The sequence below is a fragment of the Heptranchias perlo genome, chromosome 9 (assembly GCF_035084215.1).
Source record: "Heptranchias perlo isolate sHepPer1 chromosome 9, sHepPer1.hap1, whole genome shotgun sequence".
Taxonomy (NCBI): Eukaryota; Metazoa; Chordata; class Chondrichthyes; order Hexanchiformes; family Hexanchidae; genus Heptranchias; species Heptranchias perlo.
Genome location: NC_090333.1, coordinates 37,229,777 through 37,254,617, shown reverse-complemented (window position 1 = coordinate 37,254,617; position 24,841 = coordinate 37,229,777). Strand labels below are relative to the sequence as shown.

The 24,841-nt window shown below is 40.5% G+C and overlaps 1 protein-coding gene across 1 annotated transcript; it reads right to left on the bottom strand.

Annotated features, from left to right (window-relative positions):
* Positions 1 to 1,941: 1,941 nt before the first annotated feature.
* On the bottom strand, positions 1,942 to 24,629 carry txndc12 (thioredoxin domain containing 12 (endoplasmic reticulum)). Its single transcript, XM_067990219.1, has 7 exons — positions 24,497 to 24,629; positions 23,743 to 23,803; positions 14,655 to 14,707; positions 14,388 to 14,461; positions 7,065 to 7,134; positions 5,938 to 6,021; positions 1,942 to 4,185 (listed from the first exon to the last, which is right to left on the bottom strand). The coding sequence occupies exons 1-7, from the start codon at positions 24,582 to 24,584 to the stop codon at positions 4,106 to 4,108; spliced, it is 510 nt and encodes a 169-aa protein (XP_067846320.1). The 5' UTR covers positions 24,585 to 24,629; the 3' UTR covers positions 1,942 to 4,105.
* Between the last annotated feature and the right edge of the window lie 212 nt (positions 24,630 to 24,841).

Genomic DNA, 24,841 nt, shown 5'->3' with positions numbered 1-24,841 from the left:
CCCTCCTAAATACATTAATATCCTGATTTATTTATTTTTCATTCTTGTCCAGTTTGCAGCCAGGTTTCTGTTAATGCTAAGGGGCTGGATTTTGCTGTTAAAATTTCTGTGCAAATCGTATAGCAACTTCCAGCAAGCGACATGCGTAAACGCGAAAATCCTTAAGTTGCTGTACCAGATGTGATCCTCCTCCGTAAGCTCCGCGAAAACGGCATCTTGCAGTTCACTGGAATGGAACAGCATAAAATTCCTGCACTGATATAGATATGGATTAATCTCACCGGAAAAAGTTAGGGCATTTCCATTCTGATGTAAGTACCCTTTTAATGTAATGGTCAGTCTTAATTACTGCCAAACAACCTCTCTGGCACTGAAAATTAACTTTAGCAAGTGTGGAGTTTCATTCCTTCAGATTTTAAGATGTTGTTGGACATTTAAAAAAAGTTTTAGTAATTTTTTAAAAACTTTTTCTTTGTCTCTTTTATCTCTTTCTCTTAATTCAATCTTTCTTACCCTCTCTTTATTTTGCTTTCTGTACCTGATTTGACACTGAATTCACTATTCTAACTTACACTTCCTGGTTCAGACTACGCTGCTCATTAACAGTGCTTCAATCTGATTGGTTAAGGAGACACACCGTTGCTTCAATCTGATTGGTTAAGGAGACACACCGTTGCTTGCCCTGTTCACACAGGTCCCAGATGCCCTGTAGAGGGCACTGCGCTGTTTGGCTCTCTAATTTAGAGGTAGCTGCCGTGCAAAAGCTCACAGAAAGTCTTTGGGCAAGTGCAAATCTAACGAACAGCAGGTGCTGTTCATTCACAGCCCACAGCAAAATCTGGCCCATTAAGTCTAGATCTTCCTGTAAAATAGTTGCTTCCAGTTCCCCCAGTTTATTTCGCACATTGTGCGAGTTTGCTCATCTCAACTTGGGTAGCAGTTGCAGGACTACAATTAGCCTTAGTACTGCTGGGCCAGGGAGAAGAAAAATTAGGGTCCCTGTTCCTAATTACTGTCTGGTGACCCTGACTGGAAAGTACTTGTGCATGGGTGAGAACAGGAACAGGCATAGCTGAGATGTGCTCCAAGGAGGAATAGCCTGCCCATATTCACTATCTAGACTACATGGTTAACTTAGGTGAGGTACTGGAGACCTGCCAGCATCTTTGGAATTGTACACCAAGAGTTAGTGTCTTGAGGGTAAAAATTTGGAAATCAGAAAGAATAATTTCTCCACTTTAAAAGGAGCATGCTTACTTTTGTATATCCATAATCAGCAACATTGTTGATTCCAAATTGTTTTCCTACAGTAACCTCTGTGTAGCCCAGTCACTTTAGAAAGAGTTAAAAAAAATTGACTTTCATTTGTTAAATAATCATTCCTAATTTCTTAGAAGGGAGCTGTTTTCTGTAAAATTCAAATCCTTAAGTTTTGAAAATGTGAAGACTGACATTGTTCTCAAAATGATCCAGCCTTTATCCACTTGCCTTCACCTACCTTTCCTTCAGCTGGGAGATTGGATCATTATAGGTCACTAATGTTTCCACAAGCAACACCAAAAAACAATTCTGGACTGGCAGACAGAAAGCAGTCTTGTAACAAAGAAGAAATTTTTTTTTGTTCTCTCCAAGTTCCACTATCAGGCATTCAATCTTAAACCTCACCCAATATTACATAATGTTGGGTGAGGTACCTCTAGCAACAGAGTGTTGGATTCACAACCAGAGGCTTGCAAGATTAAGTTCCAACCTTGGCAATTCTGCCAGTTTTCACCTAGAGCACCAAGGGCTGCTGTCTCGAAGTGTAAACCTCCATCCAATGCTGCCCAACTGTCTGCTTGGATAATAAGCAATCAGATCACTCCATTCCAAATGACTAAGGAATTATATTATTTTGAAGCAAATCAATTTAAACTGCAGGAGACACAAGAATTTCATATATATGGCACACAAATTTTTAGTTTTATATTTTTCATTCCAAAAGATGTATCAAAAATATAGTGAGAAAACACCACTTTAGTCCAATTCAAATTAACTTCATATATTACAGTATACGCTCTAAAGTATAGGCCAAGGAATCCCTTCATATAGGTCAACAGAAAGAAAAGCTTTGTTTTGCAAGCCCATCTCTGATTTGTTTCTTGAATAATACAGAACATGAGATTTTAAATAGTTTAAAAGTACAGAAATTATATTGGCTCTTCGATTAGATTTTCTTAACTTCACTTTTGTAATTCTTCATGGTAGGTCATTTCCAAGTTCTTCAGATGCACTGGGGCTGCATGGTTCTGCTGCTGAGAGACTGGGTGTGGGGAGTTGCTCCTTTCAGGACCCCACTAGGCTAAAATTCTATTGGAGGTTTGGCAACATACTGCATTGTAATTATCATGGCACCCATTAACAAGTTCATTTAACACAAGTAAAGCTCATTCTGGCTAAAGAATTACAGTTCAAGGAACAAAACAAAGTTCTCTAGCACCTCAAACTATGTAAAGTAATGTAAAATGCAAAAGTAAGTAGTGTGAAATTAGTCCCAAATATTTATGGTTTGAATCCAGATCAGTGGTCATGCATCCCAGCTTGATCCCCCCCCCCCCCACCAGCTGTTCAGAATTCCCACTTCAGTGGAACTTTCCGAGTCTTTCAAAATCCTTTGAATTCAGAAGTACTGAAGCTGGGAAGTCCCCCAGTTGCCAGAATAATTCTATATGATGCACATAACAGAACTGCATACAACATTTTAAATTTATGGGATGTAAAGAATCAAATCAATCATTGAGGAAAATATTAAAAACATGACCTTGCAATTAAGCCCCAAGATACTAGCATCTGAAACGTCTCTGCTATTTTAGCAAAGGCATTAACCCATTTAAAAGAGGTTGGAAAGTTACAAACCATCACTGCCAGACCAGAGGCCCTATTCCCAGCCAGTGCTGTCAGGCTCGTGCTTCCCCTTCCTTCACTGTGGATACACGTCGAGAATCTACCAGTAAGCCAATATGCTCATTCCACCCCCTTCCCCCATGTCTGCCAAACATCAGGCTTCCTTTCCACTGGGATACCAGACCAAAGGATTCCCCCAGGCTTCCAAATGCCAGCAGCCCCAGTGCAATGCTGCCACATTCCATGTCTCCCACCCCAGTTCTGCCAAACCCCAGGACCATCCTTCAGTGCTAAAAGAGCAGAGGAAGGAATTTCAGATAAATGCATTACGTATTTTTAAAGTTAGAATACCATGGCATAATTTCAGGGCCTACGACTGTACAAGAACTGTTGCTTGAATTAGAAATCACATCTGCATGTGTTTTTTCACCTGGACCATTAAGATTTCAGATGCAGAATTCAGAGTTACCTTCTAAGTTTCAACTGATATATAGGTTCAAATTCTCACCAGATGAGTTTGAGCAATGTCAGTCTTAGGCAATGGGAGGGAATGGTTTACAGCTCTTTCCCAAGCTTTTTAAGTATAATGCCCGATAGGCTGGTCAAGGAACTACATTGATAACATGTGTCAAAGTAGCTGTAGTCCTGGAGGAATGGCAGCTGATATCCATGGCAAATACATCATGTGCTCTAACAAATATTCTAACAAGCGCACAGTATTTGTACTGCACTCTAAATATTTTTTCAGCACCAATCGTTTGTTTGACATTTGAAAAAAAATGTTCCAACTATACAGTTATTCAGAACTTCACCTAACTTTACAACCCACACAAATTTCTGGGACGTCCTTGCCATGACAGATTGGAGTGACACTTTCCAGACAATGGAAGATATAAGTTGAGTGATTAAAAGTAGTTACCCTATAGGACAACCAGGATACAGTTATTAATGTACTGTCATAACAGGAATGCAATTTATTTAACATCGGCAAGCTATCCTGCAATAGTGCTTCTTAAGCAGGCATGATCTCTCAAAGATGTGAGTGTTCAACGTTATACTTCTGGATTTATTCAGGAACTAAAAATCAGTTAATAGAAACACAAAAAAATTAACCGTGGAACAATATTTGATGATTACAATGATAAATCGGTAAATGGCTTCAGACAAGGCTAATGTTCTCTCTTGTTGTCAGACAGCGTATAGATGCTAGTGGCTGGTCAACTCAAAATTCATCTGAGAATCGATGGTCTGTAGCTAGATCACCGGTCAGCTTATCCTGAGCTTCCTTCATGGCGAACACCACTACATACAGGCAGAAAATAGATTTTTAAAAAGACCAAAAAGAGACAAAAAATTGCCAACTTCAGTCTGGGTTGAAAAAGCTCTTAACGGAATGACATTTTTTTATATATTAAAAGACCAAAACATCTTAATCATAACACCGGTCAAATCTGAAAATGGCATTTCCTGAAAATTCTCCCTTCCTCCACAAGTGTTCCAGTTAAATGGACTTTTGGAAACCCTGAGAGCTTTGAGTTTAAAGAGCAGGAAGATTTTGATAGTTATTTTTTTGAAAGGTCCAATTTGTTTATTAGGACTAAGAATTATTTTATTTCAAATTCTTACTTTTTTCATACTCATGCTCGCCCTCTTCGAAGGGTGCTGACTTAAGACCTGCCCAAGTGGCCATTCTTCATGCGTGAGTCTCAAAAGTGAGGGTTACCAAGCTATTTGACTGGGTAGAGCATCACAGCCAAACCCAATCATATACTCATCAGGTGTGCACATGGATGCACTTTCCAGAAGGTGTCACCAAGCCCGGATCAGAAGTTGAGAACATGGCTCCAAAGTCCTACCACCGCCCCAGCTGAAATAACTAACTCACCACAGATCAGGATCAAGCCTGAGAACTTCCAGGTCTGTATGGCTCAATAGCACATCATCCAGCTCATTTGCTACTAAGCCATTGGGGAGCTTTTTATTGTTTTAAGTGCAGCCTTTGACATTTCATCACATGTAAGCTAAACTTTTTCAAAAAAAAACTGGTTAACCCAGGGAGTACAAAACTCACAAGAGCAGCCTACAGTGTTAAATAATTCCATCAGTGACATGTGTAGATCTGCTCTCAAGCCTCTCCTATTGCCACCCTATAACTGACCTGCAGGTGCACCTGCATTACTTGATGTGATTGGCCATCTTATTCTATCTCCCTCCCTATGAGGAGGTATCTGGCCTCTATTCAGCAACTCCTTTTTGGTAACATGGTTCAGATCATAATGCATGGTGGTGCCAAATTTTGTTGGAACAGTCCTGATTGCTGAAGAAACACTATCCAGTTTTAAAAAAAATTAAGACGTAGATCCAGAACAATCACATGTTGGTTGAATTATACTTCATGTCAATCATAGAGCGGGCATTGAGGAATGCGCAAAGTCCTAGATGGCCCATGCCATTATGACTGGATAATATGTTTTCACTGGAGCCAGGAAATTCACGATATAACCAAGAAGTCAAGTACTTCAGCGACCATCAAACATTTCTTTTATCAAGGCTTGTTGAATCACATCACAAAGTTCCACCCAGCCTCATTTCAGACATAATGCTGCTTCTCTACGTCAGTTGATTGCAGGTGTAAAGGGTGCTGATTTTGTACACAGTATACATACAGAGGTAAAATTACATTACTTGAAATGAGGGGAAGAGAATGTTCGAAATGGCCTCAGGCTCCCTGACTCCCAAATAAAAAAGGGGACAGCAATATATTTACCCAATAGATAAAATAAGTATCTATTAGTTCAAAGTTTGGTTGCTAAGTTGAGCAACTCAAGAGTCAGTAGGACACAGTGTGCTCAAGGCTTTTCCTAGAATCACTCCTACCTTCCAACACGTGGCCAGGAAGCCAGGAGTGGTTGGCAATTCTTCTTGTCCATTCTACCATCTTGAAGGTGAGACCAATGAATTGAACAACGACCAAAAATCAAGGTGTGGGAGGGGAAGAAAGAAAGAGTGAGAATGTTCGATGAAGAAATGACACAATATTGGCAGCATACCCACCTTGGTCAGCAGAACTATAGAAATATTTGTAGTTGGGATTTCCATTTTCATTAATGATCTCTGGATGAACCCTACCTCCGGCATCTGCAATGTAACCAATGGTAAAAAGGAATAAGTGGAAGCAAAATTCAGGATTAGTTGATTACCAGTAGGCCAATCACTGAATAGTTATTTACTTGAATTTGATTACTCTAAATTTGCTCCCATTAATTAATAGGAAAATGTCATTAATCTGTCCCACATACCTGTAATTGATTCTGTGTCATTAAATTTCTAGTGTGCAGTAACCAGAAAACCCAATGTCAAATAGAGAATCTGATTAGTTTAGCAACTAGTTCCTATGACTGACTGACATTATGTAAACAAAACTGGATGATTTTGTTCAAATTAATTTGTGGCTTATCAACTAGTTTTAAAAATTAGTTGACTTATATTGACTAGCTTAACCATTCACTGTAATTTTCAAAAAATCACCATCGCTGGGTCAAAATCCTGGAACTCCCGACCTAACAGCATTGTGGGAACACCTTCACCACATGGACTGCAGCGGTTCAAGAAGGCGGTTCACCACCACCTTCTCAAGTGCATCTAGGGATGGGCAATAAATGCTGACCTTGCTAGTGACACTCATATCCCCAGAATGAATTTTAAAAAAAGAAAGTAGTAGTACAGGAAGTCTAGGACAAGCAAAGGCGATCACCTGGCTGAAGTCACCCAATGACTTGCCTACAAAGGTTCTTGGAGATGGAAGTTTACAGGATTTCAGAGAGAAGCTCTGTAAATGAAGATTAATAAAAACAACTAATACTATGTATTGAAATGGATGAGCTTTAGAGGTAAGTACCTGTCAGCAGAATTATGTTCTCCTTAAATAGCAATTAAGTCCCCCTGCCATCACAAAATCCAGTGATGGAATAATTAAGACAAGAAAGTTGGTTGGCAAGAAGTTATGTTTTTTTTAAAACATATGCAAGTATTAATCGTAGGCCTAAAATTAATATATAGCTCTATACAGTATGGTAGAGCATCAGTGTTTAGGGTTGCAGAGTGGGTAGACAGACTTTGTACCCCCACCCCCACCTGCAGGGAGGTACCAAACAGAAGTCATAAAGATACTTTGTTCTTACCCAAGAATAGGATCCTAGGTATGTAGCCTCCATCTGGGCTAAAGGCTGAATCTTTTGGCTCCTCTTCATCCTACAGAAGCAGAAGAGGAAATACTAATTTTTTTTCACAAGTCTCGGGTTAATCTAACACGGCTTAAAACATTAACGTGCTAACTGTCTGAGGTAATTTTGTTCCAATTATTAGGTATGAAAGTGTCCGGCAAAGACTAAACATACTATGCTAATAATCAGTTGTAGATGGTTGGGTAGATTTTTAACTTTCGCCGCTAGTCAGAAAACTAGAGGTAGCTGATTATACACCGTGACAAATTTTCCATTCCATTGGAGTCAACAGAAGGGAAAATCAGACGGGGAGTATAAAAGGTGGCTGATCCACTAGCATCAGTTTTCCACCAGGTGGCTAACCAGATATGTGCAAAGACAAATTAGACTTAAGCAAAAATACTTCTACAGATTGAATATGGGTGAATAGAGACAACTATTATGCGCAATTGAGGGAAACAAAAGCAGCTATCAGAGTAGCTAAGACATTAACGGAGAAGATAGTAGACAATTGAGGTAGCAATAGCAGTAGCTTTTTTAGCTACGGTAGACTGTATAGGGCCATTGGATGACACCTTAGAACAGATTCAAATCTCCTCGCAAGGTATTGAAGTGGTGTTAAGTGATTACTTCGCATCAGTCTTCACTCCTATGGATGATGCTCAACTACCAGCTATGGGTTGCACTGTAGATAAGAAAATTGTAAATATTAAAATATCTTGAGATATCATTTTAGACAAGGATGCTTAAAATAGAACAAGCTGCTGGTCTAGATGACATCCACCCAAGGGTGATTAAAGAGATGGGACATGTGCTTTGCAAACCCAATGCCCATATCTTTAACCGCTCACTAGAGTTTCAGATTGTTCACTTAGATTGGAAGGAAGCTCGTGTAGTTCCGATTTTCAAGGTGGGTGACAAGTCAGATCCAGGGAACTATAGGCCCATTAGTCTGATGTCAGCTATAGGCAAGATGCTTGAAGGGATCATAGTAGGTGCTCTTTGTGATCACTTGGATTTTCATAAAGTCTTTGATAAGGTTACTCACTATATGTTACTCTACAAATCAGAATCTTGTTGAACCAGTGAAAAGCTACTACAATGAATTAAGAATTGGCTACATTCCTATAGGCAGAAAGTTGTTATTGATGACTGTGGATCTGCTTACAGGACGTTACCAGTTGTGTTCCACAGGGATCAGTGTTAGGGCCATTGCTTTTAAACATCTTCATAAATGACCTAGAAATAAGTGTTGGGGGAATAGTTCACAAGTTCGTGGATGACATGAAAATTTGTGCAAGTGATAGGAGTGTGGAGGAGAACAAATATCTGCAAGCAGATTTAGATGCGCTAGGGGAAATGATCCAAACTCTGGCAAATGATATTTAACCTAGATAAGTGAAGGGTTATGTATTTTGGCAGAACCAACACCAAGTATACCTACACTTTATATGGAACAGAACTTAGATCGGTTGAGATAATCGGATCTTGGCATTATAGTTCATAATTCTTTAAATGTTCATGACCAATGCCAAGAAACCATAGCCAATGCAAATAGGGTATTAGGGTGTATTAACAGGACTATTCGATATTAAACAAAGCATATCATTTTATTCTGAGTTAGACCTGGTTAGACCACATTTAGAATACTGCATCCAGTTGCGATCCCCTCACATGGTGCATGGTATAGAACATAAGAACATAAGAAATAGGAGCAGGAGTAGGCCAATCGGCCCCTCGAGCCTGCTCCGCCATTCAATAAGATCATGGCTGATCTGAACCTAACCTCAAATTTAAATTCATGTCCAATTTCCTGCCCGCTCCCCGTAACCCCTAATTCCCTTCACTTCTAGGAAACTGTCTATTTCTGTTTTAAATTTATTTAATGATGTAGCTTCCACAGCTTCCTGGGGCAGCAAATTCCACAGACCTACTACCCTCTGAGTGAAGAAGTTTCTCCTCATCTCAGTTTTGAAAGAGCAGCCCCTTATTCTAAGATTATGCCCCCTAGTTCTAGTTTCACCCATCATTGGGAACATCCTTACTGCATCCACCCGATCAAGCCCCTTCACAATCTTATATGTTTCAATAAGATCGCCTCTCATTCTTCTGAACTCCAATGAGTAGAGTCCCAATCGACTCAACCTCTCCTCATATGTCCGCCCCCTCATCCCCGGGATTAACTGAGTGAACCTTCTTTGTACTGCCTCGAGAGCAAGTATGTCTTTTCTTAAGTATGGAGACCAAAACTGTATGCAGTATTCCAGGTGCGGTCTCACCAATACCTGATATAACTGCAGCAATACCTCCTTGTTTTTATATTCTATCCCCCAAGCAGTAAAAGCCAACATTCCGTTGGCCTTCTTGATCACCTGCTGCACCTGCATACTAACTTTTTGATTTTCTTGCACTAGGACCCCCAGATCCCTTTGTACTGCAGTACTTTCCAGTTTCTCGCCATTAAGATAATAACTTGCTTTCTGATTTTTCCTGCCAAAGTGCATAACCTCACATTTTCCAATATTGTATTGCATCTGCCAAATCTCCGCCCACTCACCCAGACTGTCTATATCCCCTTGTAGGTTTTTTATGTCCTCTTCACTCTCTACTTTCCCTCCCATCTTTGTATCATCTGCAAACTTTGATATGTTACACTCGGTCCCCTCCTCCAAATCGTTAATATAGATTGTAAAGAGTTGGGGACCCAGCACCGACCCCTGCGGAACACCACTGGCTACTGGTTGCCAGTCCGAGAATGAACCATTTATCCCAACTCTGCTTCCTGTTAGATAACCAATCCTCCACCCATGCCAGAATATTACCCCCAATCCAGTGATTCTTTATCTTGAGCAATAATCTTTTATGTGGCACCTTGTCGAATGCCTTCTGGAAGTCGAAATACACTACGTCCACTGGTTCCCCTTTATCCACCCTGTATGTTATGTCCTCAAAGAACTCAAGCAAATTTGTCAGACATGACTTCCCCTTCGTAAGGCCATGCTGACTTTGTCCTATTAAATTGTGTTTATCCAAATGTTCCACTACTGTCTCCTTAATAATAGACACCAAAATTTTACCCACCACAGATGTTAGGCTAACTAGTCTATAATTTCCAGCCTTCTGCCTACTACCCTTTTTAAATAAGGGTGTTACATTAGCAGTTTTCCAATCTGCCGGGACCTTTGCCGAGTCCAGAGAATTTTGGAAAATTATCACCAAAGCATCCACAATCCCGACTGCCACTTCCCTCAAGACCCTAGGATGTAAGCCATCAGGTCCAGGGGATTTATCCGCCTTGAGTCCCATTAATTTACTGAGTACCAATTCCTTAGTGATTTTAATCGTATTTAGCTCCCCCCCACCCCACCACCGAGAGCCCCCTGCTGGGATATTCTTAGTGTCCTCTACCGTAAAGACTGAAACAAAATATTTGTTCAGCATTTTTGCCATCTCCATGTTTCCCACCATTAATTTCCTGGTCTCATCCTCTAAGGGACCTACGTTTGCCTTAGCCACCCTTTTTCTTTTTATATAACTATAGAAACTCTTGCTATCTGTTTTTATATTTTTTGCTAATTTATTTTCATAATCTATCTTCCCTTTCTTAATCAATCCTTTAGTTACTTTTTGCTGTCTTTTGAAGACTTCCCAATCTTCTATCCTCCCACTAAGTTTGGCTACCTTATATGTCCTTGTTTTTAGTCGGATACTATCCTTAATTTCTTTACTTAGCCACAGATGGCTGTCATTTCTTTTACACCCTTTTTTCCTCAGTGGAATATATATTTTTTGAAAGTTGTAAAATAACTCCTTAAATGAACACCACTGCTCATGTACCGTCTTACCCTTTAATCTATTTTCCCAGTCCACTTTAATCAATTCAGCTCTCATACCATCATAGTCTCCTTTATTCAAGCTCAGTACGCTTGTTTGAGAACCAACCTTCTCACCCTCTAATTGGATATGGAATGTAACCATGTTATGGTCACTCATTCCAAGGGGATCCTTAACGAGGACATTATTAATTAATCCTAGCTCATTACACAGGACCATAGAATCATAGAAGTTTACAACATGGAAACAGGCCCTTCGGCCCAACATGTCCATGTCGCCCAGTTTATATCACTAAGCTAGTCCCAATTGCCTGCACTTGGCCCATATCCCTCTATACCCATCTTACCCATGTAACTGTCCAAATGCTTTTTAAAAGACAAAATTGTACCCGCCTCTACTACTGCCTCTGGCAGCTCGTTCCAGACACTCACCACCCTTTGAGTGAAAAAATTGCCCCTCTGGACCCTTTTGTATCTCTCCCCTCTCACCTTAAATCTATGCCCCCTCGTTATAGACTCCCCTACCTTTGGGAAAAGATTTTGACTATCTACCTTATCTATGCCCCTCATTATTTTATAGACTTCTATAAGATCACCCCTTAACCTCCTACTCTCCAGGGAAAAAAGTCCCAGTCTATCTAACCTCTCCCTATAAGTCAAACCATCAAGTCCCGGCAGCATCCTAGTAAATCTTTTCTGCACTCTTTCTAGTTTAATAATATCCTTTCTATAATAGGGTGACCAGAACTGTACACAGTATTCCAAGTGTGGCCTTACTAATGTCTTGTACAACTTCAACAAGACATCCCAACTCCTGTATTCAATGTTCTGACCAATGAAACCAAGCATGCTTAATGCCTTCTTCACCACCCTATCCACCTGTGACTCCACTTTCAAGGATCTATGAACCTGTACTCCTAGATCTCTTTGTTCTATAACTCTCCCCAACGCCCTACCATTAACGGAGTAGGTCCTGGCCCGATTCGATCTCCCAAAATGCATCACCTCACATTTATCTAAATTAAACTCCATCTGCCATTCATCGGCCCACTGGCCCAATTTATCAAGATCCCGTTGCAATCCTAGATAACCTTCTTCACTGTCCACGATGCCACCAATCTTGGTGTCATCTGCAAACTTACTAACCATGCCTCCTAAATTCTCATCCAAATCATTAATATAAATAACAAATAACAGCGGACCCAGCACCGATCCCTGAGGCACACCGCTGGTCACAGGCCTCCAATTTGAAAAACAACCCTCTACACCCATCCTCTGTCTTCTGTCGTCAAGCCAATGTTGTATCCAATTGGCTACCTCACCTTGGATCCCGTGAGATTTAACTTTATGTAACAACCTACCATGCAGTACCTTGTCAAAAGCTTTGCTAAAGTCCATGGAGACCACGTCTACTGCACAGCCCTCATCTATCTTCTTGGTTACCCCTTCAAAAAACTCAATCAAATTCGTGAGACATGATTTTCCTCTCACAAAACCATGCTGACTGTTCCTAATCAGTCCCTGCCTCTCCAAATGCCCGTAGATCCTGTCTCTCAGAATACCCTCTAACAACTTACCCACTACAGATGTCAGGCTCACCGGTCTGTAGTTCCCAGGCTTTTCCCTGCCGCCCTTCTTAAACAAAGGCACAACATTTGCTACCCTCCAATCTTCAGGCACCTCACCTGTAGCGGTGGATGATTCAAATATCTCTGCTAGGGGACCCGCAATTTCCTCCCTAACCTCCCATAACGTCCTGGGATACATTTCATCAGGTCCCGGAGATTTATCTACCTTGATGCGCGTTAAGACTTCCAGCACCTCCCTCTCTGTAATATGTACACTCCTCAAGACATCACTATTTATTTCCCCAAGTTCCCTAACATCCATGCCTTTCTCAACCGTAAATACCGATGCGAAATATTCATTTAGGATCTCACCCATCTCTTGTGGTTCCGCACATAGATGACCTTGTTGATCCTTCAGAGGCCCTACTTTCTCCCTAGTTACTCTTTTGCCCTTTATGTATTTGCAGAAGCTCTTTGGATTCACCTTTGCCTTATCTGCCAAAGCAATCTCATGTCCCCTTTTTGCCCTCCTGATTTCTCGCTTAACTCTACTCCGGCAATCTCTATACTCTTCAAGGGATCCACTTGATCCCAGCTGCCTATGCATGTCATATGCCTCCTTCTTCTTTCTGACTAGGGCCTCAATCTCCCGAGTCATCCATGGTTCCCTACTTCTACCAGCCTTGCCCTTTACTTTATAAGGAATGTGCTTACCCTGAACCCTGGTTAACACATTTTTGAAGGACTCCCACTTACCAGACGTCCCTTTGCCTGTCAACAGACTCTCCCAATCAACTTCTGAAAGTTCCTGTCTAATACCATCAAAATTGGCCTTTCCCCAATTTAGAATTTTAACTTTTGGGCCAGATCTATCCTTCTCCATAGCTATCTTAAAACTAATGGAATTATGATCACTGGTCCCAAAGTGATCCCTCACTTCTGTCACCTGCCCTTCCTTATTTCCCAAGAGGTCAAGTTTTGCCCCCTCTCTAGTCGGGCCATCCACATACTGAATGGTCCAAGGTTGCCTGCCCCCTTGTAGGATCAGTTACATACTGCTCAAGAAATCCATCCCTAATACACTCAATAAACTCTTCCTCAAGGCTGCCCTGCCCAATTTGATTTGTCCAGTTAATATGATCGTTAAAATCCCCCATAATTATAGCTGTTCCCTTATTACATGCCCCGACTATTTCCTGATAAATAGAGGCTTTGGGAAAGATTTAGAGGAGGGCCACAAGAATTAATCCCATCTTAAACTACCTTCGTTACTGAGATAGGCTTAGAAAGCTGGATCAATTGACTTTAGAGATGCAAAGACTTTGGGATGATTTGTTAGAGGAATAATTGTTAAAGGACTTGACTGTGTTCCTATTGATAGATTAGGGAGCACCATGGGTGATGCATATAAGTTATGCATCAAGTTAGAGGTGATGCGTTTCTTCTTTTCCCAGAAGATAGTGGAACTATGGAACAAGTTGCCGACTCATGCAACGAGTGCTAACACTCTGCATACCTTCAAAAAAGAGCTGGACCAGTTCCTAGCCAGGGGGTGGGGGGTGGTGGCGCGGTGGGGGAAGAGATCACCTTATACAAAGTAGGTGAAATACCAGGTAATACAAACATGGTCTCCTGGACTAGTTTTGATCGCCTAAAAGGGTCGAAAAGGAATTTTCCAGATTTTTTTTTCCCCTACTTGACCTACGTTGAATCTTTTTTTTGCCTCACCCAGGAGATTACATGGATGCTGGTGGGTAGGGGGTGTTTAATCTTGATGTTCCAGACATCATGACTGTGTGGACGGGCCTGATGGACCCGATAATCTCTACCTGCCTGTCATTTTCGTTATGTTCATAAGGCTAAATCGAAGATATTCTTACCTCTATATTCACCATGACAAAATTATGGGCCAGTTCTGAGATCTCCTGAGAATCAGCAAACTTTGGTTTCAGTGCTAGTATAAAAAGAACAATTTACAAAAAAACTTTATTAATTACTTTCTGGCTAAGGGTTGACAAGTGATCTGCTTCTGTCTCTCTGTAGTTGTGAGGTACTTAAGAGCACCCAAAGTAATTAAGCCAAATAAATTAACATTCTTTAAAAAAAGCAATTTAAGATCTTAGCACAATCCAAAAATTGTAACCTACCTTTACATGCACCACACCAGGTTTTGTGTATGATCAACATCAGTGGTAGGCCACTAAAAATGAAATGGGAAATCTTTAGTGTCTTATATGAGTAAATATTCTCCAATTATTCACCTTAATGGTTACTAAATTTCCATTTGAATATTAAGTTGAAAGAGGTTTGAAATGCTGTAAGCTAAAAACTAAACAAATATGACTGTGTAAGCAAATGCCACATAATTTGCACAAATGTCATGGCTATTACTTTTCAGCCTCTCTCCATCCTTTTCCCTTCTGTTATCTTCTCCTATCCTGAAGGCCAGGGTTAATCTGGACAGAAAGCACTTGCAAGCTATTCTGTCTATAACCAACAGCCACACACACACACAAAACTTCTTTCAAGGGTCAGTGGATAATGATCAACAGTGGGAAGCTGAGTTGAATCTTTTCTCTCTCAATCCACGGTTACTAAGGTCAATTGTACCTCTCATACTGCAAGCCCAGCTAAAATCAGCTAACTCAGCACATATCAGAAATTGAACCCAAGGTCTTTTTGTTTGTATAATTCAGTCCCCTACTGCCTTTACCAGCTCAGCCCATTGGGGGAACCTCACAACTAGTACTTTAATGACTAAAACACAAGATGCCTATCCAGAGGGAACAGATTACAGAAAGTTCATTACAAAATGAAACAGGGCACATAAAACACAGCAACTTGTGCCATCGGCTATTTGTATCACAAGTGATGTATGTTCTGTCATACAGCTATACATTTTATTCATAACTGCCTTTCCAAGTGTTAATTTTAAGACACTGTTCTTTTAATTAGTTTCCTCTGCTTGTTGATCTGGATTCTTTTACCCTCAGTCTGGTTCAGCAAACACTGAGTCGAATACACCTTCAGAGTTCAACAGAATTTATTATCCGCGGGGCTTACTCTAGTGCACCGGCAGTGACTCCTACCAGAGTCCGTCGAGTCCAACAGAGCAAGCAAAGTTACATTCAGTGTGTTGCATAGTTATACATACAGTTACAGCGAGAGCATTAGCATAACAGCCGATTATCAGGAGCCAATCATAAGTGGTACACATACACATTCTGGTAGTCATGCCCTTGTTACATTGTTTCTTCATTACAGCAAAACACCTGAAGATCAAGACAATCATCTCCAAACCACAGAATGTTCCAGTTGCACAATGTCCAGTAAACAACTCAACCGGACCCTTAACAAGCAGCGTGGGGTTCTTTCATGGTTCTTGCCTAGGTATCCTCATTCCCTCCTTTTATCATTCCATGATAACCATTTATTACAGTGCTCACTGGTTCTGCCTTGGCAGGGCCTCATACTCGGTCACATCTAATCTATTCAGTCTATTAAATTCTTCATCATCGTCATACTTTGCTACATCCTCTGTCTCCTTCTTGTCACATACATTGGTCTGTCTTACTATTAACATCTTTGGGGCACCCTGACCCATATTGGACATCATAGCGCAGCAACATTTGACAAAGCAATAGGCTATAAGAATTATAACAACAAATATGACTAGTCCCTGAACTAGAGAAGTCCCAATAGAACCCAGCCATCCTGTTGCCCAGCCCCAAAGAGTGAATAAAGGGGCTGCTTGAATTTCTCAACTTCCCTTTGGATGTGATCGGCCAAATCAGTAATATTCTCTGAACTATCAGGTATGTAGGTACAACATTCAGATCCAATTAGTGCGCATGTTCCTCCTTTCTCTGCCAATAGGTAATCAAGGGCCATACGGTTTTGTAAAGTGACCGTACGAATGGCTATCATTTCTGCGATTATTTCCTTTAAGGCTTCTGCTATATCATTAGCAACTATTTCCCAGATATTGGCTAATTTAATAATTTCTCTGGTGGCCATGCTCACTCCCCACCTAGGGAAAGCAATGGCCCAGAATCGGTCAGCCTCAGTAAGTACCCTCTTTACTCATTGCCCAGCAGGATATTGAGGCAGGGATGAGGAGTGTCAGATATATGGGATCACAGATCCCAAGTAACATGATCCTGTCCATTTTTGAGGCAACCATGGGTATGCCTTGTGGCCACAAATAAAGTAGGTCAGTAATTGCAGGGGAATTCTTTATGTTTATTCTATCTATGTAAATTTGGCCACCTGTGCAAGGCTTCCATCTGATGGTACTACTGATGCTGGTTACTGTCATATTTATATACTGAGTGCAATTACTCCATCCCACTACATCACCCCCTACTGAATTAAGGATTAGAAAAGGAGGTTTATGGGTCTGATCGTAATTAGGTTGATACCACCCCCGAAATCTGGTTTCACATTTTGTTGTGATTGTGTACTCCTTCCATTGCTTTCTCACAAACATTGTCTTATTTGTTCTCGCACTCATCCAGCCACTATCTCGCATTCCGTTCCCATTAATTTCAATTTGATTTATTACCCACTCTGCTATTTCTTGGGAAGTTAGGGGGACTGGTCTGAGTGGAATGCCTCCCTTGGATTGAATTGGGATATGTGAGCACACCCAGCAACTAGAGATACCTTGCTTTGCATACATATATGACATGTATAAAAAATTATTCACATGCAGTTCCCTTGAAACACGATTGAGTCTGCTTGCAGCAGGGGTTGTAGCAGGTTTTATGCCAGTTCCCACCCACACGATCAGGCATGCCGAGCCAATTATTCTCATATGATTTAAAAGTTTAGGACATGCCATGCTGCAACAGTCTCTTATAACAGTTTAATTAATCAGTCAGTTTTTTTTTACGCCACCGCTGGGGTCCTTAATTAATCAACTACTACGCCTGACCTTTGAACTCGAAATTGGGACCCACCCCTTAATCCAAATTTTATCCCTACATTATCCAGTTAGATGCTGTACCTCATCTTAACCAGGTTCCCTTCGTGTTGGCCACCAGTCCAGGTGGAAGAGAGGCAGAGCATCTGATAATCCTATCAAACTATGATTGTCTTCCCTTTTACATGCACCTTACGGGTGCTACTCCTGGTACCATTAAGATGTGTTCTTAGTTGAAATCACAGAGACAATGGGGACATTCTCACCCAGGCTCTGTTTTACTATCTTTGCCAAACCCTTCATCCTCTGCTTACATTTATTACATGCAATGAAAATCAAGAATTATATTGCAACAAACTGCACTACGACTAATACATGTGAAATTAATCTAATCCAAGGATGGATCTGTATGTTCAGTCCCAAATTCCAGAGGTCATCCCACCAAGTGGTGACTTTAATTTGGTCAATGTCATTCTTAATATTTTTATTGTCCTGTTGTAGGTTATAATAAACCTTCTGGGAGAGGCGTATCTCCATTCGCAATGCTTTCAAGTATTTAGGCAACAAGGGTGTCAGATACCCAAATGTGTCCTGACATTCTCAGAAACTTGTAAGGTGGTGAGGTTATGCCGGTGTATCTCTACCAGTTCCTCAGGTCCAATCCGAACTGGGACTTCAGGAATGGAGTAGAATTCTGGACTTAAAATATCACAAGTTAGATTGGCATATTTAAATGTTTTCAAATTAGTTGTAACACAGTATTCGCCCTCTCCGGCATATGCCACTTAAGTGGGTTTTAGATCCGCCTCTCGGGCCTCCATGGTACAGTTAATATCCTGATTGGTACCGGTACTGTTAAACCCACACTGTGCTTCTAGGCTGTGTCCAACACTATGTGGACATACAGTGACAGCATGTCCAGTAACACATCCCTTTAATTTTGTTCCAGCCAAATTCCCTGTAATTTTTTTTTTCAGCATATGGTAACATATTGTGATGGGATATGTGCATTCCGTCCTTCACTACCCCAATATTCTGTACTTGTTACACCTCTCATCCCTGGGTTTCAGGTGCCATCACCAGTATTACGAGTACCAACCCTAGGAGCCCTCCTCCGTCAGGTTTACACTCCACTTGAGTGGGGTACACCCGCACCATTGCCCTGAATTGGCAAGGGGTGATGTTCTAGTTTGCCAACAGCCGCTTGGAGGTACCACCTCCATCATGCTCACAGGTCAGATTCACCCTCAGTTTGTTGTTCATAAGGGTACTTCCCCTGCCTGTATCTGGGCTAGGTTCTCTCGTGTCTGTTCCACAATCCAGTTACCATATGTACTGCAGATGTCATTAGCAGCCGCCTGCTAAGATACGTTATATTCCTCTTTTATTAATTTATTAATGGTTTGGGCATGTGTTTCTAGCACTGTAGCTATCCTTTGCAAATGTATGATCAGTATTTGATCCTCAGACAATTCCTTATCTGTATTTTCATTTATTTTAAAAAATATATCTTTAATGCGAGACCCTAAATCTCTGACCTTTTGATCTAATGTTGTCAAATCAATGGTGTTAACAACTGAGGCACCCGTATTAAAGGCAGTTGCTATATCACTTATCACAGATCTTTACGTCTCCATATTTGTCTATCCCTTTTACGATGTCCACCTCCATTCCATGTCGCGCTTTGTTTTAACACTTGAGTTAGGGGGTGTTGATATAATTATTGAGTTTTCTTAGCATACTCAATGCGAGTTATATAACTTGTCAGGGAAAGTCTCCCCTCTTTGGTCAGATCTTGTATTGGAGCTACTATTCGTGAATAGTTTCAAATAAAATTGAATAGCACCAGAACTTGTCGAACTTCCTTATCATACTGTGGCGGGGTAAAACTGATAGGCGTTTAGTACCCTATGTCAGTATATAGCTCAAGTAATGGACTTCCAATTGTCCAACCTATGCTTTCTCTTCATACGATTTGTTTTACATTCCTTTCTTATCAATTTTTTTCTCACTGTAGCATTGTCTGTGTGGAAACTTATATCTCAGTCAATTGTAGCCTTTGGCATTTCCGAGTAATTGGGTCAATTTTAATCAATCACAATAGCACAAAATGCTTCGAAGATCAAATTAATTTATAACCAGAGGTCATCCTGCAACTGTAACTTGTAATTCTTTAAATCTGCACTTTATCTTTTCTTTTACAATTAAACCTCATTTTGTCTTGGTGAATTGAAAACAGATGTCGGTGTCCTTGGAAGGGGTTAAACTTTTTTTTAACAAAACGACGGAGCCAGATATCAGATTCACGCAGCGTTCTCAGCATACGTCAATGTAATTTTCACATAAATTCTTTTTAAAAAAATTCATACCAGGAAATAACATCTCCCATCGTACATTTTAGTTTATAGTTAGTCTAGTATTTCCAGATTGTTGTGATCAACTTTTGTTTAGGTACTGATCAACCTTCACATTGCTTCGTAAGTTTTATAATTTGCTGTCCAATTCACTTTTTCTTCTCACATACTTTTAGTGGGTATGATTATAATCAACTCTCCGAGCTGTTCCAGCTTTCCGACTTTTCCTATCACGGTGATACCAGATAGCTTTTTTTTTTATCTGTCCCGTTAATTTTTTTTTTAACCTCTTTTTTTTTAAACCACAGCCAATCACAAGATAAAAATTCAAAATGCCAATTTTTGAAGATCCCATGCTCACATTTTATAAGAACCAGAATTTAATAGGTCACTTAACCTCAATAACTCCAATTTTAATTCAGCAATATCAGAATTAAACACAAGACAAAACAGATACATTACACAAAAGAAGAAAACACGTAAGACGCAGTAAGAAGGGGGCGTGGCCCACAACACCGACAGAAAACACTCACAATCAGGACAGGCTTTTTAAAGAGACAGTACACCGAAACAAAAGACCCTTTATTTTCCAGGTCTCTGTCTTTTAAACATTTTTTTTTAGTCACTTAATTCTATCCATATTAAATGTACCGTCTTCGGGAAAGGGATATTTCTTAGTCCTGGTCCATTTGGACCAAACTATCAACTCGTCAGTTGTTTCTTTCCCAAAGTTTCTGTGCATGCAAGCAGCAGGTGTTCCCTTTGGAGGGATTTTGCTAGCGTTGGCGCCCATGGCTTATAGTTTATACAATCCTCCACACTGTAATTACACAACAATCAAGGCCTATCTTAACTATCACAATTCTATACTTGATAATTCAGCTGATTGGACAAGACGTCATGTGTTCTCTACACCCACTTTAACCAGCTCAGGCTAGGTGCGTGAGAGAAACGTCGGCACTTAGTTGAATCAGCTGACTTACGCAAGACTTTTTTAAGTGCTCCTTCCCTTGAGCAGGGGGAACACTATTAGTGTTTCTATCTAAACACTTAATTCAGGTAAACCAGAATTTCACACTTTTCCGAATCCGCGACATCCACATCAGTCTGTGTTTGTCCAAATTACAACTTCACACAAAGTCTGTAAGGCACTACCTATTTCAGCAGTGGTATCCAGGCAATTACCCATTTTATTTCCCTTTTTAGATTCATACAATCGTTTTTAATCCCGTCGACGCAACTCCTGACACAAGTGCCTATTCCCGAATTTACACAGTTCGTAACTCCCTCAGCACGTACGCTGACCCTCAGTGATAGTACACTGACCCTCAGTGATATCCGATCACTGACCTAAGTTTAATTACTCCCTCAGCACATACGCTGACCCTCAGTGATAGTACACTGACCCTCAGTGATATCCGATCACTGACCTAAGTTCTGTCTCTTCCGGTATTCGCCAGACTGACCTGAATCTCGTAAGGCCACCACTCGAGTATTAACGATCGGACGACTCGTCGTCAGACTGGCGGATTGGAGGAAAACCGAGGTAGTAAAATAAAACTACTTACATCGGGGCGCCTTTTCCTTCCTCCATGTCTGAGACGATTCGACTCTTACTTCGCGAACCCTCGGTGACTGACTGTTGAGATCCCACTTCTGACACCAAATGTTGATCTGGATTCTTTTACCCTCAGTCTGGTTCAGCAAACACTGAGTTGAATACACCTTCAGAGTTCAACAGAATTTATTATCCGCGGGGCTTACTCTAGTGCACCGGCAGTGACTCCTACCAGAGTCCGTCGAGTCCAACAGAGCAAGCAAAGTTACATTCAGTGTGTTGCATAGTTATACAGTTACAGCGAGAGCATTAGCATAACAGCCGATTATCAGGAGCCAATCATAAGTGGTACACATACACATTCTGGAAGTCATGCCCTTGTTACATTGTTTCTTCATTACAGCAAAACACCTGAAGATCAAGACAATCATCTCCAAACCACAGAATGTTCCAGTTGCACAATGTCCAGTAAACAACTCAACCGGACCCTTAACAAGCAGCGTGGGGTTCTTTCATGGTTCTTGCCTAGGTATACTCATGCTGACCAGCAAAATCCATAAATGTTCAGTTTAAAGGTGTGACAGGCAGTGCAGTGCATTACAACAAAACTGCAATACTTTGTAGCACAGAATGTTAAAACAGAAATTCATGGAGTCCTTTGACATCTCAGCAGCTGAGCCACCCAAACCACAAAGGTTATGGATTCAAACCCCAGCCTGTTCTGAGTTAGTTTATCCCAGCCAGGTACGGCAGCTGATTTCCTTCCTTAGCTCTGGGACACTACAAGTGACATCAGTGGCCTGGAGCTAGGGAGGGGAAAATCCGCCAAGGATCCTGCTCCTTGCTGTGCACATGGGGACATTTTGAAAAGATAGGTTTGAGCTCAGTTTTGTGCCCATGCAGACAAAGAGCCTACTAGCGTTCATGAAATATGAAAAATGACTACTTGGGATAGGTAGATAGGTAGGGCACCTGGCAAGAATTGTAGCCTGGAAAAGAATCAAGGTATTTAGGAAAGGAGAGGAGAGTAGAGAACTGGTGAAGAAAAAAAAACAGAACTTCACACCCATATTCCCCACACAATATTGAGATTATAATTGGAGGGACACAATGACAATTGTTTGCATTTACAGCAAACCTCCAGGCACACACAGTTGCTAGATGTAATCAAGACTATCAATCTGAAAGTATATTAGCAGCAAAGTTTCACACAATTCCTTGACTGTGCAACACTCTCAGACAGACTCAACCTGGAAATGTCACCCCTTTGTTCACAGACATTTAGAACACATTTGCTGAACCAATGTGGCATAGTCTATGGGAACTGTGTTGCCCATTGGTACCACAGCTCAACTTCTCTAGGTCTTTCTATACTTCGGACAACCACTAGGATCAATTTTATGATACATTTCTCCATAGAAGCTTGAATAGGAGGAGGTCATTTGTCCCCTCATGTCTGTAGCAGCTCTTTGCTAGAGCAATCCAAAATTAATCTCATTGCTCTTTTCTTGCCCCATAGCCCTATACCTTCCTCTGTTTAAATATTTATTCATTTTTCTGTTTTAAAAAAATTATTTTTGCCTCCATCACTCGCTCTGGCAACATATTCCATGCTCCAACAACCCCCTGTTTAAAGAAATCTATCTTCACCTCTCTCCTCACTCTCATCCCAGTTATTTCTCGATGCATCCAGTTGAAATACCATTTAAAATTTAATTTTAACCAAACCACAAACTGCTTTCAGGAAGTACATAAACTGGAATTCAGATGTTTCCCAATCAAAAAAAAATGGGAAGAGGATCAGTCATTCCTCCTCGTAGTCAGCTGGAGAGAAAAAAATCACCTGCCACTTAACCAGTAGTGCCTCATGAGAACACACATATTGCAACAGTTGCTGTGTGGGGTGAAGAATTTGGTTCCTTTTGGAAAGACAAACACTGACATCTTGTGGTGAGGTAACTGGGGGAAAAAAAGCATCTTGAAGCTGCATATTCCAGAAAAAATAAATGACTTTCAAGAAGTGAGGTGTTGTGCATAAATGTTGTACTTGGCAAGCATTATAGAACAACCAGTCCACTGGTTGTAATACCATATTCTTCCTAGAACTAGACTATATTATCAAAATCATACACTTGCCTGTTCTATAGAGTTGACACTAAATCAAACATCCTAGAGGTTGTAAATATTTAAAGGAGTGTAAATGCTGACAATGAATGAAAGATAACCAGGTATAATTTACAAATTATTTTTATAAATCATGTTCCGACAAAATGTTGAATGTTGTTACCAACTAGAATGTTTTAAAGAAAAAAAAGTCAATTATCAAGTAACTATACAAATTTAAAGTTACAAACTCAAGTCCCAACATGAGCAAAAATTATCCACTTAGTTTTACATACCTGGCTTCAGCTTCTTTTTTTCCATCATCCAGCGTTCTCCAGTGAATGTGATCTCCAAATCCTGAAAAACATTGTCATCACTGTGAATTCCCATCTCTAACAAGTTGAGTTACACTAACCTTAATCTCAAACTCGTTTCCACATCGTTCACCTGAGGAAGGAGGTAGCCTCCAAAAGCTTGTGAATTTAAAATAAAATTGCTGGACTATAACTTGGTGTTGTAAAATTGTTTACAATTGTCAAACTCTTACATCCAATGTAAGGAATCTTACAACACCAGGTTATAGTCCAAACAAGGCATCTCCACATCATGGCTACTCTTACGTCCAAAACAACATACAATGTGACTCTAATATCTCCCTGCTCAATGTGACGGGATCATTTTAACTTGACTGATACTTATCCTTGTATACACTGGTGGGTTCATATAAGGATGGTGTTTACCATGGGTGGTTCTGGGTGTGGGGTACTGGAAGACAAAATGGAGATTAAATAAACTATTTGCCTTTCATGGAGACACTGGAACTATAATACGTTATTAAACTCCATTCCTGGTCAATGACTGGGCTTGAAACAAAAAAGTAACTTTTCAGCTGCATTACCCACCTAAACGTTTTATCGAATATAAGTAAAGAATTGACATAAACACACGAAACGGGTCAACCGTAGCCACACACTTGGTATTTTTCGGGTTTGCAGTTTTGATTAAAAGAGAACAAAGCCACCATCAAAAATCAAATAGAAACTAATCTACCTCTTCCAAGACTTTCACTCTCAGATGTTTCGGAGCGGATCAGAAGAATGCAAAACACGGTGAGGTGCAAGAAGATTTGCAGCTTCATGATCAGGTCCTCTCGCCGGTAACTCAATGGAACAAGGGACAGAGCGGAAGTGACGCACTAGATCGCAGTGTAACAATTTCTAGATTGGAATTTCAAACTCTCTATGATCCCAAATGCGGATACCAGATATCTCCCATCACTCGTTTTAATTTAAAAGTGACTTCTATTTTTATGAGTGGCACTTTAGAAAAAAATGAGCACAAGGTCCATAAATGTGGTTGCTACCTGACTCAATCTTGATGACAAATTTCAGCAAA